We start from the raw sequence: 20,803 nt of genomic DNA on the forward strand, positions 1-20,803 counted from the left end.
AAGTTTTTAGCCCTGGCTGGCATAACTCAGTGGATTGAGCGCAGGCTGTGAACAAAAGGGTCACTAGTTCGATTACCAGTCAGGGTGGTGGGCCAGGTCCCCAGTGGGGGCCACGTGAGAGGCAACCACACATTGATGTTTCTCTCCCTCACCTTCTCCCTCCTCCTTTCTCTTCTCTAAAAAATAAATAAATAAAGTCTTTTTTTAAAAAAAGGAAGAAAAGTTTTTAGAACCTGGAAGAGAGTTGGGAATTTGCTAAAGGAATATTTGTGTCATCTCTTACTGCCTAACTTAAGTCATAGTTTAAGTCTTCATTGATAACTAAGTGTCTAAAAATAGGTGAATATATGAAGAATTCTATAACATGTATTTTTTTTTTTTAAAGAATCTAGCTATGGTTAGTTGACTGGTAATAAGTGAGTAAGTTACATGGCTCTTTGACCACTTACGGCAAGCTGTTCCATCTGAGAGAATATCTAAATCTAACAGACCAGGCCCTGGCTGGTGTAGCTCAGTGGATTGAGCGCAGGCCTGTAAACCACACGATCGCGGTTCAATTCCCAGTCAGGGCACATGCCTGGGTTGCAGGCCAGTTCCCAGCAGGGGACTCATGAGAGGCAACCATACATTAATATTTCTCTACTTCTTTCCTTCCCTTCCCCTCTAAAGAAAAATAAATAAGATCTTTAAAAAATGTGTTTTAAAAAAAATCTAACAGACCATTAATTTGAATTTCTGAATTACCTTCAATAGCTAGTTAGAGAAATGGTTATATAAAAAAACAAACTCTTACCCTGTCGGGTGATTCAGTTGGTTAGAGTGTCAATCCCATGCATTAGGGTGTTGTAGGTTTGATCCCTGGTTGGGGTGTGTACTGGAGGCAACCTGTAGGTGTTTCTCTACCTCCTCCCTGCCCAGCACTACCACCACCAAAACCAAAATCAGCATATCCTCAGGTGAGGGTTGGTTGGTTGATTTTTGGAAGGCAGACTGTTCGGGTGACTCTTCCAAAATCCTTAGAATTATAGACAGTTACCATTGTTGCCATAGGTGGCAACACATTAATGTCTAAATTAGAGTTCAGAGTTTTGACTCCTGGGACCTTAATTTGATTGATCATTTGACTCTCATTTTAGCAATTATATATAACAGTGATTTAGCCTCATGGTAATAATGTTTTTGTTTTTTCATTTAGAGTGTTATATTCCTGTGGCCTTATAAATGATCGAATAATGATGGAAATGGATCGAAAATAATAAGTGACTTCTCTACTGAAGCAGTAGAAGATTCTTCATATCACCTTCCAGTAGTTCAATTCCAGTCTTCAAAAAGAGACAAAACAAGTGAAATAGAGAAATCTGAAAAGACGACAACTTTGGGACTGTCTACTTGACTACTCCTTAATCCCCCTGTCATTCTATTTGTTTTAATTTTGCTGTGAATTTATAAATAGTGAAGACCAAAGAAATAGAAGATACATTTGGGAGCTTTATACCAAGAAATTTGCCTTGAAAGCTGCTATTCTTTGGAGGGGAAAGTATATCAAGTTCCTGTCTGATTTTTTTTAACAAAATTTCTTATATCCTTAGATTTTGAAGGATAAAACAAATACAAGTAACATATTTGCACATCATTTTTAGCAGCTGTGTGAGAATAATGAAATTTGGAAATTAAGGGCTTTGTTATGTGGATGTTTTGCCACTGGAGTTGAGTGCTCAGAAGGTCTTTTATAGAGAGCTCTTTAATATATTTTTGATCGATCGCTTAGATGACATTATTTGCCCATGTGAATCCACCTGTCTTTTTATTTATGACCTTGTTATGAACAGTGTTTGTACTCACTGTGCAAATGCCCATGTATTATCTATTTAAGAAACATCATAGTGCCATCACTCAAGGAAGTTGAATGAGGTGAACATAGACATAAGTCTTTCCCCTTCCCCCCTTTTTTTAAATGTAACAAATACTTTTTATCTTCCCCTTCCCCCCCTCCCCCTTCCCCTTCCCCCTTTTGGAAACGTATCAGGAACTAGGTAGTTTAAGATGAGCAATTGAGGGGACTGAGAGAGTGATCCACACAGAGCCTGGCTTCTTTGTGCTTCATCGTAAGGTGTGCTGCTGGCCAGCCTTATTAAGCACCCTTCTAAACGAGAACCTCGTGGGAAATCCAGCTGGCAGACTCAAGGAGTTCAGGAAACAGGACCACAGAGGTTGCACTCTGGGGTAAATATTCTCCTGTGTGTAACTTGGAAAGACTGTGTATGTGTATGTATCGTGGAAAATATACTGCTTTCTGATGTATTTAATTTTGAAAAGTATCAGTGGGATGTTTTGGAGACACTAATGGAGCTCTCAGGAAAGCTGATGATAGTTGGTGTTTGAGGAAATTAATGTCAACTAAATAGTACACTTGAAAGATTGTGTCTTCCTTCTCTAGGAAGATCTTTTTCTACTGCTTTTGCCAGGGGTTACCTGAAGTTTTCCTCAAAAGTATCTCTTAATTTTGAGTAGGTGTTTATTCTTAAGGTTCTTTGTAACTCAAGAATTTATAAGCTGCTTTTATATAACTTTTCAGATCTATGTCACTTTTCTCTTTATGCATTTTTCATGGCTGTATATTCATGGGCCACTGCTTTGTTTAGAACTACTAGAGTGTGCACTCTGATTAGTAGTCTAGAGAAGTTTACAGGGTGGGTCTTTTCTGTAAAGTGGAGGATCCGAAGTAATCACAAACTCCTTTCCACTTTGCTGTCAAGATCTTGCAAGCATAAGTGGTTTATTTGAGTTTTCTCCTTTTCAGATCCTGGCCATGAGGTTGGATGCCTCACCTTGCTGAAAAGAGACACTGGACCTAAATGGCGCAACATGATTTTGTTCCTGCTTGGCTAAATTTCTCAACACCACAGGCAGTTAAGGTACTGTTCTATCCCTATACTAACTATCCAAATGGCAATTCTTTTTCTCCCCAACTTGTCTATGGCCTCCATTTTACAGTTTGTGTTGGTTTTTGTTTGTTTGTTTGTTTGTTTGTTTTTGTATATTTAGCTTTGAGGGTTTTAAATAAGTTGTCATAGATTATTACCTTTGTTGTTGTTTGTTTGTTTTTTGTTTTTTGGGGTTTTTTGTAGATTTTATTTATTTAATTTTAGAGAGAGGGGAAGGGAGAGAAAAAGAGGGGGAGAGAAATAGCAGTGTGTGGTTGCCTCCTACGCTCCCACTACTGGGGACCTGGCCCTCAACCCAGGCATGTGCCTTGACTGGCAATCGAACCAGTGACCTTTTGGTTCGCAGGCCAGTGCTCAAGCCACTGAGCCACCCTAGCCAGGACACACATAGTCAGCTGATTTTTGACCAAAATGCTGAGATATAATTCAATGCAGAAGTGGTAGTCTTTTTAACAAATACTTACAGAGCTGGATATATCTATACGGGGGCGGAGCAGAGGGGAGAACTTCAATCTTCATACCATACACAGAAATTAACTTGAAGGGAATCATAACGTAACTTAAAAAATTAAAAACCATAAAACTTTTTTGTGGCTGGTGTGGCACAGTGGATTGAGCCCCAACCTGTGAACCGAACAGTCACTGGTTTGATTCTTAGTTAAGGCACATGCCTGGGTTGCCCAGTTGGGGGGGCGTGCAAGAGGCAACTGATCATTGCTTCTCTCCCACTCTTTCTCTCCCTTCCTCTCTCTCTAAAAATTAATAAAGATATTTTAAAAGCCCACAAAACTTTTTTGTTTATTTATTCATATTTAGAGACATTTTAAAACATTCCAGAAACATTTTAAAGAAACCATTTTCCTTTCCTATTGCAAGATTAATATTTATTTTCAAAGAAAAAATCATTAAGTTTTTTTCTTTTTATTGATTCTAGGAAGAGGGTAAGAGGGGAGAAGATCATCAATGAGAGAGAAACATTGATCAGTTGCCTCCTTCACATTCCCCAACTGAAGACCTTTCCTTTCTGGGGAAAGGAAAATGAGATGGTTGGGCATTAGATGCCCAACCAACTGAGCCACACCTGCCAGAGCAGATTAATAGAGTTAATGATTAAATACACAGCCCAGGACTACTCTAACTCAGAGGCCTGTGGTATCCTAATGATGGCCCATGTGCTCATAGTGGCGGTTTGTACTGCCGTTACTGTTTTCTAAAAGCCTGCTATAAAACCTAAGATACTGAAAGACACCTATTTATCTATTTGCTTCTCTATACTTTATCATCTTAGTCACCTACAGCCACCTTTGAAAAACAGGGAGAGCACCTACCCCGAGGAGATGGTAGATTTGGAATAAGCCGTCGTCGACATAATTCCTCTGATGGTTTTTTTAACAATGGACCTCTACGAACTACAGGAGGTGAGCTATGCCCAATCTCCATAATTACGTTTAAGCTACTCATTTAGGGCAAGTCCAGCATGGCAGTGCATGTCCATAATTTGGAATAATGATCCAAATAAGCATAGTCCTCAGCATTTGGCTTTCTAAGTCTAACATTGCTATGTTCTTATGAGTCCTTTATTGATTGGGAGAACTCGTGTAGAAATTATATTAAAAGGAAAAGATGTATTTTGTGGTTTATTTTCTATGGACTTAATGTTTTATTTAAAAGGTTCCTTGAAGGGCTTTTGGTGATACCATAAATAAGGTTAGGGAGCATTTGGCCCAGTTATTTCTAAGTTTCCAGGAAACAAACAATTTAATGTTTTACTTTACTTACTGTTTTAGATTCCTGGCACCAGCCCTCCCTGTTTCGCCATGACTCAGTGGACTCTGGTGTCTCCAAGGGAGCATATACTGGAATCACAGGGAACCTGTCTGGTTGGCATGGCTCTTCCCGAGGTCATGATGGCATGAGCCAGCGTAGTGGGGGTGGCACAGGAAACCATCGCCACTGGAATGGCAGCTTTCACTCCCGGAAAGGCTGCACCTTTCAGGAAAAGCCACCTACAGAGATTAGGGAAGAGAAGAAAGAGGACAAGTTAGAAAAGTTGCAGTTTGAAGAGGAAGACTTTGTGAGTATAATGGTTTGTTATGTAGTTAAAATCTAACAAATATCTCAAATATAAGACCCCATTAGTAATGAGAACATTTCAGACATTACTAAAAATGGAATTCCTAAATTTACATTTTTATTGTTTTTAGAAAGAAGCAGTCAATGAACATGAAGATGATATTATAAATCTTGTGTAACTTTTTGCAAATCTTTGTGTGGTTTTTTTTTTTTATTGTTTTTTGTTTTCCTGATAACTGGGGCGGGTGGGGGAGAGAATCATTGATATTTTGTTGCACTTTTTTTATGCATTCATTGGTTGATTCTTAAATGTGCCCTGATTAGGGATGGAACCTGCAACCTTGGCGTATTGGGCTGATGCTCTAACCAACAGAGCTACCCAGCCAGGGCTGTTTTCATCTTTATGCCTTTGGAACTTGGGGGGGGGGAGTCCTTAATTTCTCTTCAGTTTTGTAAGGCTCAGTATTCAAATATATAATTATGTAAAAAATGTAATCTTGCATGTTAAACTGTCTTCCAAATATTTGAGGGTTTTTTTTCTTAAATTTACCCTCTTATATGTAAAATTGTTGTAATAACTTGCAAACGTGCAATTAGAAGTACTCTACCTGTTGCCTGTCTATTCAGTAAGACTTAAGGCTATTGTGTATTGAATTACATACTCTTTGGACTCTAAACCAAAAGCAGAGTTTTTAGTGCACCTTTAAAAAGTTTATAAATTAGACTTCCAGCCAAGATGGAGGCGTAGGTAAAACACTACCCCCTCCCACAACTAAATTTAAAGACAGCGAAGTTTTAGAAACAAAAACGCAGCCAAAACAGTGAAATTGAACTGTACAGAAGTCTGACAACAACAAACCACTTAGCCAGCCCTGTAAGAGGGGCGGAGTCATGGCAGAACTGGGTCGGGATGGATCTGGCTGGAAAGATCATTTGGTCTGACCGACCCAGGAGCAGAGGCAGAGGTGGTTGGTGGATCCCAAGCGTGGGGTGGCAACGGGCAGACCCAGTAAGGGCACAGGGAGGCTGGCTGACTGCGGTCACACATTTGTGGGCAGATAAACCAACCCAAGGAGGAACAGTGAGACAGACCCTGCAGCCTAGGACCCCAGAGATAGGAATTAGAGCCTGAAAGGACCAACTGGAAAGGTTTTCTCCGGGTTGAGGGGCCTGGAGAGGCTCCCAGGCTCGCAGAGAGTTCGTTGGACAGACCTACAGGGTCCTAGAGAGTACACAGGCCCACACACCCAGGAACCAGCACCAGAGGGGCCCAATTTGATTTTGGGAAGCCGCAGAGGGGACAGAAATCCGAGAGAGAGCAGAACGGAGCAAAGCACCATTTTTTTCTCCTCTCTGACCCTTCCCCCACATACAGCATCACAACCCAGAAACTGGGTTGCCTGGCCCTGGCGTACAACTGAGACTCCACTCCTCATACATAACAAGTGCGAACAGACCAAACATTATGACTCAAGAACAGTTCAAAGCCCCAGAGCCTATAATTCTAAGTGACCAAGAAATAGCCAACCTTTCAGATGCACAGTTCAAAATACTGGTCATCAGGATGCTCACAAAACTGGTTGATTTTAGTCACAAATTAGAGGAACAAATGAAGACTAAACTGATTGAAATGAAGGGAAATGCACAGGAAACCAATAGTGATAGAAAGGAAACTGGAACTCAGATCAAGGGAGTGGACCAGAAGGAAGAAACAAGAATTCAAAAAAATGAGGAGAGGCTTAGGAACCTCCAGGATATCTTTAAATTTTCCAGCATCTGAATTATAGGGGTACCAAAAGGGGAAAAGAAACAGCCAGAAGTGGAAAACTTATTTGAACAAATAATAAAGGAGAACTTCCCCAGTCTGGCAAAGGAAATAGACTTCCAGGAAATCCAGGAAGCTCAGAGAATCCCAAAAAAGTTGGACCCAAGAAGGAACACACCACACCAAGGCACATCAGAATTACATTAGCCAAGATGAAAATGAAGGAGAGAATCCTAGAAGCAGCAAGAGATAAGGGGACAGTCACCTACAAAGGAGTTCCCATCAGACTGTCAGCTGATTTCTCAAAAGAGACCTTACAGGCAAGAAGGAGCTGGAAGGAAGTATTCCAAGTCATCAAATCCAAAGACCTACATCCAAGATTGCTCTATCCAGCAAAGCTTTCATTTAGAATGGAAGGACAGATAAAGTGCTTCTCAGATAAGATCAAGTTCAAGGAGTTCATCATCACCAAGCCCTTATTATATGAAATGTTAAAGGGACTTACCTAAGAAAAAGAAGATACAAATATGAACAGTGAAAGGACAGCAAACTCAGTTATTAACAACCACACCTAAAACAAAAGCAAACTTAAGTGGACAGGTAGATCAGAGTGGAAATGGAGATCACAGGGAGGGTTAGCAACAGGGGAGTGGGAGGAGAAGGGGGGAGAAGGTACAGAAAATAAGTAGCATAGATGGTAGGTAGAAAATGGGGGAGGGCAAGAATAGTAGGGGAAATACAGAATCTAAGGAACTTAACACATGCTCATAAACTAAAGGCGGGGAGAGGTGCAGGGTGGAGGGGAATGAGGGGGGAATAGAACAACTGTAATAGCATAATTAATAAAATATATTAAAAAATTTAAAAAATGAGCCCTGGCTGGTGTGGCTCAGTGGATTGAGCACGGGCCTGCGAAGCAAAGGGTCGCAGGTTTGATTCCCAGTCAGGATACATGCCTGGGTTGCAGGCCAGGCCCCCAGTAGGGGACACATAAAAGGCAACCACGCATTGATGTTTCTCTCCCACTCTTTCTCCTTCCCTTCCTCACTCTCTAAAAACAAATAAATAAAATATTTAAAAAATGAATGCATTCATTAATTCTGTGTGCCCTGACCAAGGATTAAACCCAGAACCTTGGTTATTGGGATGATGCTCTAACCAACTGAGCTACCTGGTTAGGGCTGTAATAGAGATGTTTAATAATTAAGAAAATTTATATATTTTTTTTCTACTAGGTCTTCAAAATCCTTTGTGTATTCTGTACTTGTAGCACATACCTGTAGATTGCAGAGTCATGCTGCTCATAAATCATATCTGGCTAGTCACTACCATATTTGATATTGCAGCTCTAGTTTTGTGTTTTGTTTTGTTTTTTAAGGGAGAAACATCAATTGGCTACCCATTTGTTCCCTGACCAGGGCAACCCCCAACCTTTCAGTGTATGGGACAATAACCAACTGAGCCACTCTGACCAGGGCAACTCAAGTTATTTTTGAGTGGCACATCAAATTAGCCAGTCATATTTGTGAGAGCTGTTGTATTATGTTAATAAAATTGAATACTCAAATTTAGGCATCTGCTCATTTTCTTCTTCTTTTTTTAAAATATTTTATTTATTTATCTTTCAAGGGGGAAGGAAGGAGAGAGGAAGGAAACGTCAATGTATGGTTGCTTCTCGTGCATCCCCTGCAGGGAACTGGCCCCTGCTAGAAACTGGCCTGCAACCCAAGCATGTGCCCTGACTGGGAATTGAACCGCAGTCATGTGGTTCGCAGGCCCGCGCTCAATCCACTGAGCTACACCAGCCAGGGCTCATTTTCTTCTAATTCTAGCAAATATCCTAGGCGTTCTTGATTTAAATGTCATTTATTAATGTAAACTCATACCTCCCAAGCACCTTTCCTTTAAACCTTTATTCTTGGAAAGCTCTCTACATCCCTGACATATTGAATATTTGTCCAGAATATTCCAGATGTCTCGTAGTCCAGAAGTTGCTATGACATAAAATTGTAACTGATTATTCAATAAACTCATAAGCAAACCCAGGAAGACCATTGGGAATGATAAAGAAACAAAATCTCTGTTGTTCATCACATCTGGGAACTTGGGGAACTCTTCATCAGAATTGTAATCTTATAAAATGAATTTGTTTTTATACTTTCATATCATTAAGTGAACCCACGGTAATTATAATTTATATCTGACATGAATATTTATCTAAAGTACGTCTTCTGCTATGACCACAACTAGCTGAGTATATAAAAACACATTTATCCCTGGCTGGTGTGGCTCAGTGAATTGAGCACAAGCTATGAATTGGGGTCATGGGTTCGATTTCCAGTCAGGGCACATGCCTGGGTTGCGAGCCAGGTCCCTGGTGGGGAACACATGAGAGGCAACCACACGCTGATGTTTCTGTCTCTCTCCTTCCCTTCTCTTTCTCTCTAAAAATAAATAAAATCTTTTTTTAAGTGATTGATTTTTTTTTTAATTAAAAAAGATTATGAAAACAAGTAGTGTGGGTCAACTTCTAAACTAGGTACTAGACTAATTATTGCCATGGTTTGGTAAGAAGGTCCTTTATTAGTTTTGTGGCATTTCAAGTAGGAGATTAATTGACAATGGGGAAAAAAATGTTAAGGTAGTATTATCTTTACCTGCTAAGTTATGTAAAGGGAAGTTTCCTGGCAAATCAAACCTGACCAAGGTGAGTAAGGGCAAATTTATTTTGCGTTTATGTTTTTATAAAATATTATAAGTGTATATAAAATATGAAGAAACAGCCAAGTTAACACATCACCTAACTTTGTGAAATATTAGCATTTTGCTAAATATACTCTAGACCATTATTTTATAAAAGGCAAAATATTACCAATACAGTTAAAGCTTTCCTAATCCGTTTTCCTCACTTTCCCCTAGAGGTAATCACCCTCTTGATTTTCAGTGTTTAATCATCCTCATGTCTATTGGTTATATTTTTTAAGATTTTATTTATTTTTAGAGGAGAAGAGAAGGGGAGAGGGAAACATCAGTGTGTAGTTGCCTCTCAAGTACCCCCTACTGGGAACCTGGCCTGCAAGCCAGGCATGTGCCCTGACTGGGAATCAAACTGGCGACCCTTTTTGGTTTGCAGGCTGGTGCTCAGTCCACTGAGCCACACCATTCAGGGCTAGAAAAACATCTCAAACACCTCAAGCAATAACTATAAGGGGAAAACATTGATAAATCACTTCCCCGATTTTAAAACTTTTTATCTCACATATTCAGGGGAAATATTTGCAAAATGTATACTTGAAATGGGACCTATATCCATAGTAGAAATAACTCCTGCAACTTGATAACTTTTTTATAAAAATGAGCAAAGTTTGAATAGCTCTTCATTCACAGAAGAAGATACACAAATGGCCAATAGGCACCTGAATAAAATGATCAGTGTCTTGGGCATAAGGAAAACTTAGAAATTAAAACTACTATGAGATACTGTTGCACACCCACCAGAATGGCTAAATTTAACATTCTGAAAACACTAACTTAGGTGACATTTCAGAGCACCTGGAACTCTTATTACATTGTTAGTAGGAATGTAAAGGAGTATAGCCATTTTGGGGAAAGGAAGTGGAAGTTTCTTATAAAACTAAACAAACTACCCCTGAGACTTATTAATTCTACTTGTAGGTATTTACTCAAGAGAAATTAAAGTAGATGTGTGTTTATTACAGTTTTATTCATAATGGCCAAAAATTGGCAGTAATTTAAATGTTCCTCAACATAAAAATACAAAAGTTGTGTAATGCAGTGGACTATTCAGTAATAGAAAGGAAGGGCTGACATGATAAACATTATGAATCTCAGCGAAGCCCTACAGTGAAGGGTACATCCTGTATAATTGTATTCATTGTAGAACAGACAAATAATCTGTTGTGGGAAAGAAAATCAAAACAAGTGTTTTCTAGTGTGGAGTTGGGGTCGACTAGGGGATCAACTAGGTTATCGACTAGGTTAAAATGTATGAGGAAAACTGCCGATTGTAGGAAATAGTCTGTATCTTTAGAGAGATTGGTGAAGTATAAGCATTTTTTCAAAACTCCTGGAATGGTATACCTAGTATTGGTGCGATTCACTTTATTTTATTAAGAAGTAGATTAATGTCACTAGTCGTGAAACAAATGTCATAGCGTCTTGGTGTGATGCACTGAGGATCCTACACTAACCTCTGTGAATTCCTTCGAAAAATATAAAACCTTGACTCCAACCATGAGAAAACATTACACAAACTGAAATTTAGATTTCCACTAAAGAAAGAAAAATTCTATAAAAGAACTAGCCTATGCTGTTTAAAAAATGTTATAGTCATAAAAAATGTTGCAGATTAAAGAAAACCAAAGAGAACCACTAAAGGCAGCATCTGAACCTAGACTGTATTCTGGATGGAGAGAAAAACAATGTTTTTGAAACTTTGTCTTGCTATAAAAGACATCAGTGTTAGTGTTCCTAAGGGTTGTAGATTAGATAATAGTGGGTTTTTTGTTTGTTTGGTTTTTTCTTTTTTTTAATATATATATTTTATTGATTATACCATTATAGTTCTATTCCCTGCCTTCATTCCCCTCCGCCCTGCACACTCCTTCCCCCACCATTCTACCCCCCCTTAGTTTATAACCAAGTGTCTCAAGTTCTTTAGATTGTATATTTCTTGCCCTCCCCCCTATCTATTTTCTACCTACTGTCTATGCTATTTTCTGTACCTTCTCCCCCCTTCTCCTCCTCCCACTCCCCTGTTGCTAACCTTCCATGTGTTCTTCATTTCAATGGTTCCACTCCTGATCTAGCTGTCCTCTTGGTTTGCTTTTGTTGTAGGTGTGGTTGTTAATAACTGTGAGTTTGCTGTCCTTTCACTGTTAATATTTTTTATCTTCTTTTTCTTAGATAAGTCCCTTTAGCATTTCATATAATAAGGGCTTGGTGATGATGAACTCCTTGAACTTGATCTTATCTGAGAAGCACTTTATCTGTCCTTCCATTCTAAATGAAAGCTTTGCTGGATAGAGCAATCTTGGATGTAGGTCTTTGGATTTCATGACTTGGAATACTTCCTTCCAGCTCCTTCTTGCCTGTAAGGTCTCTTGAGAAATCTGCTGACAGTCTGATGGGTACTCCTTTGTAGGTGAATGATGTGCCTTGGTGGTTTCCTTCTTGGGTCCAACTTTTTGGGGATTCTCTGAGCTTCCTGGATTTCCTGGAAGTCTGTTTCCTTTTCCAGACTGGGGAAGTTCTCCTTTATTATTTGTTCAAATAAGTTTTCCACTTCTGGCTGTTTCTTTCCCCCTTCTGGTACCCCTATAATCCGGATGTTGGAACGTTTAAAGATGTCCTGGAGGTTCCTAATCCTCTCCTCATGTTTTTGAATTCTCATTTCTTCATTCCTTTCTGGTTGGATGTTTCTTTCTTCCTTCTGGTCCATTCCATTGATCTGAGTCCCAGTTTCCTTTCCATCACTATTAGTTTCCTATGCATTTCCCTTCATTTCAATTAGTTTAGCCTTCATATGTTCCTCTAATTTGTGACTATTATCAACCAGTTCTGTGAGCATCCTGATGACCAGTATTTTGAACTGTGCATCTGAGAGGCTGGCTATTTCCTGGTCTCTTAGAGTTATTGGCTCTGGGGCTTTGAGTTCTTCTTGCGCCATCTTTTGGGCTGTTCGTGCCTGTTAATGTATCAGGATCGGAGCCGTAGGTGTTCATCAGAGCAGGGCAACTCAGTGGCTGGGTTGTGATGGTGTATGTGGGGCGGGGTCAAAGAGGAGCAATGCTGTCCATCTGCCGCCTCCTGCTGCTGCGGCTGCAGCTGCCACTGTCACCGGGGCCCGTGTGTTTTGTCCCACTGCACGCAAATTTGCCACCGCCGTCAGCCCTCCACCACTGGGTTCGCTCGCTGGGGCCTGCGAAGTCCGTCTCGCTGTGCGCGAATGTGCGACCAAGGTCAGTGTGTCCCGCACCCCAAGTGAGTCCGTGCCTGGGTCGGGGGGATCTTTCCTGCCCGACTCTGCTCCACTCCTGGCTCCGCCCCTCTTAGCAGTCCCGGTTGAATGGTTCGTTGTCATCAGACTTCTGTATAATTCAATTTTTCTGTTCTTTGGCTGTGTCTTTGTTCTCCAAACCTTTGTTGTATTCAAACTTGGTTGTGGGAGAAGGCACAGTGTTTCCACCTATGCCTCCATCTTGGCGGAAGTCCTGGAAAAGATCATAGATAATAGTGTTTATTGTTAGTTGTTGGGTTGTTTCAGTTTTTCGGGGTTCTTTCCCCCACCCAAGGATATGTTTACTGAGCCTGCGAACCAGCGGATCGTGGTTTGATTCCCAGTCCGGCACATGCCTGGGTTGCAGGCCAGTTCCCTGCAGGCCAACTCCCAGCAGGGGACACACAAAAGGCAACCATACATTGATGTTTCTCTCCCTCTCCCCTCTAAAGGTAAATAGATAAATAAAAAATCTTAAAAAAATAAAAGGATATGTTTACTGATTTGAGAGAAAGAAACATTAATGTGAGAGAAAAATATCAATCACTTGTTTCCCATACATGCAGACTTTGCAAGCCTTTACCGACTGAGCCACCTGGCCAGGGCTACTGTTAACTTCTTGATTTTTAAATTATACTGTGATTACGTAAGAGAATGTTCTTTTAAGGAAATACATACTAAAATATTTGAGGGTGAATGACATCAAGTCCTTCAACTTGCAAATGATGCAGGAGGAAACTATAGCTACCGAGAATGAATAGTGGAGGAGATGGGGTAAAATGTTGACATACTGGTGAAAGCAAAGAACAGTTTGCCAACTCTGCTTTTGTGGAGTGAGTACAGAAACAGGGCTTCAAACTAGTATATTAGAGTGTATTGGTGAGAACTGTGTGCAACAGCTGGAAGAGTTTGGTTGGGAAAGCTTGATCTCAGTTACCAAGGCAGGGTTGGAAGCTACCTGAGGATGAAAAGCAGAAGAAAATGGAAGAGAGCAAGGCCAAGTTTTAAGAGCCTGTGCAGACTCATGAAGGAAATCTTGGATAAGGAGATTAACAGGGTGACAGTCTCCAATATATCTTTTTTTTTTAATATCTAATTGTCTCTTTGTTTTAAAGATTTTATCTTATTTTTTATTTATTTATCTTTAGAGGGGAAGGAGAGAGGGAGAGAAACATCAATGTATGGTTGCCTTTCATGCGTCCCCTGCTGGAAGTTGGCTTGCAGGGAACTGGTCTGCAACCCAGGCATGTGCCCTGACTGGGAATCGAACCGGGATCCTCTGGTTCCCAGGCCTGTGCTCAATCCACTGAGCTATACCAGCCAGGGAGTCTCCAATATATCTTCACCCTACAGCATTGTGATTAATGCCTGTGGCTAAAGAGCTAACATGGAATGTATCATGAAAGCCCACACTCTTTGGGATAGCTCTGCAATGAGCACTGGGAGATCAGCCATGACCACCCCATTGTGGATACTCTGAAGCAGGAGGCAGAGGCAGATAAGAATGACAAGGCTGTCAAGGACCACTTGCTGCTGCTGTTTGAAACTACCCTGCTGTCTCTTGGCTTCTCACTTGGGGGTCCCCAGACTTAACTCTAATCGAATCTACTGCCTAATCAAATTGGCTTTTGATATTGATGAAGATGAAGCCAGTGTCATCGTTTCTGATGAGATTCCCCCATTGAGAGTGATGAGGATGCAACTCATGTGGAAGTAGCTTAGGAGTTTCTACCTGCAGACCACACACACGGAAGGAAGAATCCCCCATTTCTCAATTACCACTTCAGACCTTGTTGGAAAGGGCTTAGCTGTTCACTGAATGTTGTGATGAAGCTGCTTATCTCCAGTTGCCCATAGCTGCAGCTTTACACATCACCTCAATAGTTTCCACTGAGGAATGTTAAAGCTTAACACAAAATCTGATGCAGATTTGTTGCTCTACTTGCTCAGTCCTTTTGAATGTAACAGGCACACAGTACACATGTTCTCTTGATGGCATATACTTCCCCCACTGACGAGCACAGTGAAGTCATCATTGTTCATGCATGTGCATTCCAGTCCACTCTCTGGCTTCCAGGTTACATCAATGTCAGGCAAACTGTTCTTAGTTACATTAACACTGGCTGGACTTTTTCTTGGAGAGACGTGTGTGTGCAACAGCACAACAGACGCGTGCGTGTGTGTGTGTGTGTGTTTATGTGCGCGCACACACTTCTTCCTGGGTCCAGGCTTCTGTCCACTGAAAAGATTTAAAAACATAAGATTGGAATATTTTGTCACACTAAGTAGCAAAGAAGTAATTAAAGCTACTAGGGTTGTTACTAAGGGATTCATAAACCAAATTAAAGTTTCCCACTGGCCAAACTTGCATCCATCAGTTAAGGATAATTATAGCAAGGGTTTGAATCACAACTGTGATTAAATCTGAGTTCACAATGATACTTCGTTTTAGATAAAACAAGCATGCATTTATCTTTTCCATGTGAATTATACCACTAAGTCACCAAATAGAGGAAGTTCCTTTTTGTGGAAGTATAATAGGTAGTAAAGAAAAGATTATAAAATTAGATCATTGTTTTGAAGCTTATATTGAATTAATAGTTTTTTTTTTAAGATTTTATTTATTTGTCTTTAGAGAGGAAGGAAAGGAGAGAAGGAGAGAAATATCAATGCATGGTTGCTTATTGTGAGTCCCCTACTGGGAACTGGCCTGCAACCCAGGCATGTAGCCTGACTGGGAATCGAACCGCGATTGTGTGGTTCGCAGGCCCGTGCTCAATCCACTGAGCTACACCAGCCAGGCCTAATAGTTTTATTTTAATAGTTTTATGCATCGGTTTCTGCCACCATCACAAAAAGAGTCTTAATTAGACATATATGCCTCCTAAAGGAAAAACACCCAGCAAGAAGTTGCCTTACCAGAATAAAAAGGTGGGGCCCTGGCCAAGTAACTCAGTCAGTTAGAGCATCATCCCACTATGCCAAGGTTGTGGATTGAGTCCCTGGTCAGGGCACAAATAAGAATCAACCACTGAATGCATAAATAAGCAGTAATCTGTAGATTAAGAGATTATTTTGGGGACAATAGGAGAGATTTTCTTTTTTTGAATTTTTGGTTTTTTGTTTTTTTAAAGATTTTATTTTTATTTATTTATCTTTAGAGGTGAGGGAAGGAGAGAAGTATCAATGTATGGTTGCCTCTCGTGAGTCCCCCACGCTGGGAACTGGCCTACAACCCAGGCATGTGCCCTGACTGGGAATCATCCACGATCGTGTGGTTTGCAGGCTCGCGCTCAATCCACTGAGCTACAACAGCCAGGTCTTTTTTTGTTTTTAAATCAGGTTTATAAAATGTTTTATGAGAACTTTGTTATCTGTATCTGTTATATATTTTAAAACCAATGGAAAGAGAACAAAACTATCACATAAATAGGGGCAATATTTCTGAAAACCCTAGATAAAATGTGACTTAGAACACAGTGTCTGATGGTGGAGCAAATGTGTAATGGCCACCGTAACAAGAAAGGTTTATTAACTGACAGACACAGCAGGCAACTCTGTAGAGTATAACAATTTATTGTATAGGGTACTTAGTGGAAGATTGGGTTGGAGTGGAACAGAAGACCCAGCATTTCTGGGCAGGTTTTTCTCTACTACAGGTTCCTATTACTATATCTATTTTATAGTCTAACTTGGGTACTAAAAAGGGACAAAAATGCAGTAACACCAGGAGCCATACCTCCTGGTGGTCTCATGACAGATGATTGTTTATAATTGATACTGTCACCAGTTTGGTGTTTACTCAGTTGTCATGCCATTTTGGCTGTCACTAATAAAAAGATGTATGGCTTCTTTGTAAGGAACACAAGTAATCGATTGGAAGACTTTCATATGCTTGCTAAGGACAGTAAGGTCGGTCAAAGTTCACAGCATGAAACTTTAAAAATCTGTCCTGGCTGGCGTGGCTCAGTGTATTGAGCGAGGGCCCGGGAACCAAAGGATCGAGGTTCGATTCCCAGTCAGGGCACATGCCTGGGTTGCAGGCCAGTTCCCAGCAGAGGACTCACGAGAGGCAACCATACATTGATACTTCTCTCCTTCCCTCACCTCTAAAGATAAATAAATAAAATCTTTAAAAAAAATTTTTTTAAAAATCAAATGAGCCCTGGCTGGTGTAGCACAGGAGATTAAGCAAGAGCTTTGAACCAAAGGGTCATTGGTTCGATTCCCAATCAAGGGCACATGCCTGGGTTGCAGGTAAGGTCCCAGTAAGGGGTGTGTAAGAAGCAACCACACATTCATGTTTCTCACCCTCTCTTCTTCCTTTCCCCTCTCTCTAAAAATAAAGAAAATCTTTTTTAAAAAATAAAATAAATAAAAATCAGATGAAATCCAGAACACAATGATGGAGTTGGTTTTGTTTACATCTACGTCTCTAGAGTAGGCCTATTAAAATAAGAAACCACTCTTACCCATGATGGACTCCTGTATAAACCTGCTTGGACCCTACCGTGGGAGATTTTGATTTAGAAGCTCTGTAATACAATCTGGGTATCATTCTATTGTCTAATGTTCTGTGGTCATTTGTGGTGAAAAGCCATTTCTTAACTCAGTTAACCAGATTTTTTAAGTTTGAGCTGGGACACTAGTGTCATTCTCACATTTGCTATATAATTGTTTTTAAAAAAAATATTTTATTTATTTATCTTTAGAGGGGAAGAGAAGGAGAGAAGTATCAATGTATGGTTGCCTCTCTTGAGTCCCCTGCTGGAACTGGCCTGCAACCCAGGCATGTGCCCTGACTGGGAATCGAACCGCGATTGTGTGGTTCGCAGGCCCGCGCTCAGTGCTATATAGTTCTTAAATCCAGTCAGTTACTGTAAACACTTCTCTATCCTTTTCCTATCTTTTACTTCTGTTGCCTTCATTACTCTCCCAAACTATGGAATCGGCCTCGTAGTTGGTATTTAAACTCCTCAAATACACCCGTCAAGCCACCACCAGGCTGCTGTAAACTAATGGTTAGATCATGGTTAACTCCGTTTATGAACCATGGGTTCCCCATTACCTATAGAATAAAAGTCTCCCTGAAATATTCCACAGTCTGGCTCTTGCCTATTTTGCCAGACATCTCTTTCCCCACAGAAGGGTTCCCTCCTTCCCTAGCACTGATCACATTGGACTATTTTTCAGATCACTGAATAGTTTATTCTTTTTCATGTTTCCTGTCTTGGTGTTCATTGAGCACTGTGTTCTTGGAATTGCCCATGTTCCAGCTTTGGGATTCTTCTTTAAGGGTTCTTAGTCATCTCTTCTAATGAAACCTTGTCTAAATAGCACTTGTCTTTCAAATACAATTGACAATTGCTAGTTCTCTTTCTTCTCTAAAGTAATTTTTTTAAGATTTTATTATCTTTAGAGGGGAAGAGAAGGAGAGAAATATTAATGTATGGTTGCTTCTCATGAGTCCCCTGCTAGGAACTGGCCTGCAACCCAGGCATGTGCCCTGACTGGGAATCGAACCACAATCATGTGGTTCGAAGGCCCGCGCTCAATCCACTGAGCTACACCAGCCAGGGCGCAAGGGCTCTTTTTAATTGATTTAAGTGTCTTTGTATTTCCAGCAGTCTCTGGTCCATGGTTTGCTTCTGTCCTAAAGCAATCTTAGAAAGGTGATAAATACTACACGTTTTACTGACAGTTTGTCCTCCTTAAATCTGTGAAAAGTGATCTACTTTCTTCATTCAGCTTTCTGTGCCTTTTATTTGGCATACATGTCCTATAGAAAGATAAATTGCACGATTAGTCTATTTTCTTTTTTCTTTTTGATCCTCTTTTTAAAGAAGACAAAACCAAGAGAGTGTAAGATAAACATAAGGTCTGTTGATTTTGCATTTCAACATCTTTTATCTGTTTGTTCTGATTAGAGCATTAAGTAAGTGTTGCTGATACAATTATGTGATAGGTTCCATGGTGCTGGCTACTTTGCAAAAAGTGCAAAACTGCTTAGCTTTCTGCTTCAATTACCACTTTCCCTTTTTTCCTAGCCTTCTTTGAATCCAGAAGCTGGCAAACAGAATCAGCCATGCAGACCTATTGGGACCCCTTCTGGAGTGTGGGGTAGGTAGATTTTGCCATTTTAAAGGCACAAGTTTAAATTTTTCATAACAGGGAGAGGAGCAAAAAATCTTTATCTTTCTTTTTTATTGTTTCTTTATCTTGTTTCTCATTTCATCCATTTTGTACACTGTAACTAATACCTATTAACCGTTACTCTGCCCCCCAAGGTACCATTGAAATGTATATCATAATGGAGTCATAACACAGCTATTGAGAGCTCGTGGAGCCCTGAACTTGGAAGCACATTTTAGGCAAAGGGAGAATAATGCAAAGCTTATAAGAAGTAATTTTTAATTAACATTGCAAATTTGCTTATACCAATTGAATTGATGTGTTGTTGTCTCCTAAATATAACTGTATTCCAAGCAGTCTTCCATATTATTGTTCTTCTGAGGTGTTATTTGAAAGGGTATATAATACCACAGAGTCCATTTTGTTCAGCCAGGATCCAGTTGATAAGTTTTTCGCGTTTTTTGTTTTGTTTTGACCATTATAAATGATGTTTATTATATAGGGCAAGGAGAAAATATATAAACGTGTGTGTGTGCACACGCACACACACACATATCTAGCCTTATAAATTAACAGACAAATCAGTGTATTTCAAGCCAAACCTGATGTGTGGTTTTGAGGTCTTTGACATTTACAAATTGGATTATCCTAGTGCCTGTGTGAGACATGTTTAGTAGCCAGACATCTTATTGAGAAGGTTTTATCTAAATACCGGGTTTGGATCTTGAGTTTTAGAGTTGAGGGTGGTTGCTGTACCATTTCCCCTTCATTAATGATTCATAGTTTGCTCCAGTTTGCCTCAACAGGTTACATGGCAGGTTCCCCAGTTTCCTCATCTCTATCCCATGCTGTCAGGAGCTCTCATCCTCGGATATATTGTTGTTGGATCTGTGCCTGAGCGATGCACTGCTAATAACATCTTTAGGCTTTCTCATTGGTTTATAAATTTAGAGTCAAGTGCCTAATGTACTGACATTTTTTTCCATGGTTCCCAAGTAGTGTCACTTTTGAGAGTATCTGTTAAGTGTCAGCTCTTTATTGAAAGAGAGGCCTTCTTATTAACTGTGCTTTCTGTTAACCAGTAATTTTGACATTGTTTTGTTTCTCCGTGGTTGTACTTCACAGAAAACCCACCCAGTGCCAAGCAAACCTCCAAAATGCTAGTCATCAAAAAAGTTTCCAAAGAAGATCCTGCTGCTGCCTTCTCTGCTGCATTCACCTCACCTGGATCTCACCCTGCAAATGGGAACAAATTGTCGAACATGGTTCCAAGTGTCTATAAGAACCTGGTTCCTAAGCCTGTACCACCTCCTTCCAAGGTATGACTTGGAATCCATGTCAGAACTGTATATGGCAGAGGTTTGGGAATAGATCAGGAAAATAGTAAATTTATAATTTGGGGGTTTGCTCATTCACCAGATATTCAGAACTTGTATGTATTCTATTGTAGTCTTTCTCCAAACTCTACTGCTGCCAGCTGGATTTTTAGTAGGCCTCTCTTTCATTAACTTCATCTCATAAACCTGCCACTGTTTCCATTAATAGCACAGACATCTGTCTGATCATGTACATGAATATCTTGATTCTTCTCTTTATTCATTTTTCCTATACCAAAAAATTATAAAGTCCCTGTCAGCTTCTCTCTCTCTCTCTCTCTCTCTCATGTCCTGTGTTTTTGTCCTCCTACCTTTACTATTGTGTATACTTCTATTTCCTCATCTTTCCATTCATCTTCCACAGAACTGCCAGAATGGTCATCTTTCAGTATGTCATGTTCTTTCCTAAATCCCTTCAGTGGTTCTGAACCATCTACATAGCAGAGGTTGATAAACTTTTCTGTAAAGGATCAGATAATAAATATTTTAGGCT

At 40.1% G+C, this 20,803-nt stretch overlaps 1 protein-coding gene across 1 annotated transcript in view; it reads left to right on the forward strand.

Annotated features, from left to right (window-relative positions):
• The window catches only part of GPBP1L1 (GC-rich promoter binding protein 1 like 1), a 50,408-nt gene that overhangs the window by 14,654 nt on the left and 14,951 nt on the right, over window positions 1-20,803 (forward strand). The window contains exons 2-7 of the mRNA XM_037039496.1: window positions 1,196-2,223; window positions 2,801-2,915; window positions 4,234-4,363; window positions 4,733-5,019; window positions 18,850-18,922; window positions 20,060-20,253. Coding sequence (XP_036895391.1) covers window positions 2,856-2,915; window positions 4,234-4,363; window positions 4,733-5,019; window positions 18,850-18,922; window positions 20,060-20,253 — 744 coding nt within the window. The 5' untranslated portion in view covers window positions 1,196-2,223; window positions 2,801-2,855. The remainder of the gene's footprint in view (window positions 1-1,195; window positions 2,224-2,800; window positions 2,916-4,233; window positions 4,364-4,732; window positions 5,020-18,849; window positions 18,923-20,059; window positions 20,254-20,803) is intronic.

This window comes from Sturnira hondurensis, unplaced genomic scaffold (genome assembly GCF_014824575.4).
Source record: "Sturnira hondurensis isolate 20B ecotype Veracruz unplaced genomic scaffold, ASM1482457v3 Scaffold0025376, whole genome shotgun sequence".
Taxonomy (NCBI): Eukaryota; Metazoa; Chordata; class Mammalia; order Chiroptera; family Phyllostomidae; genus Sturnira; species Sturnira hondurensis.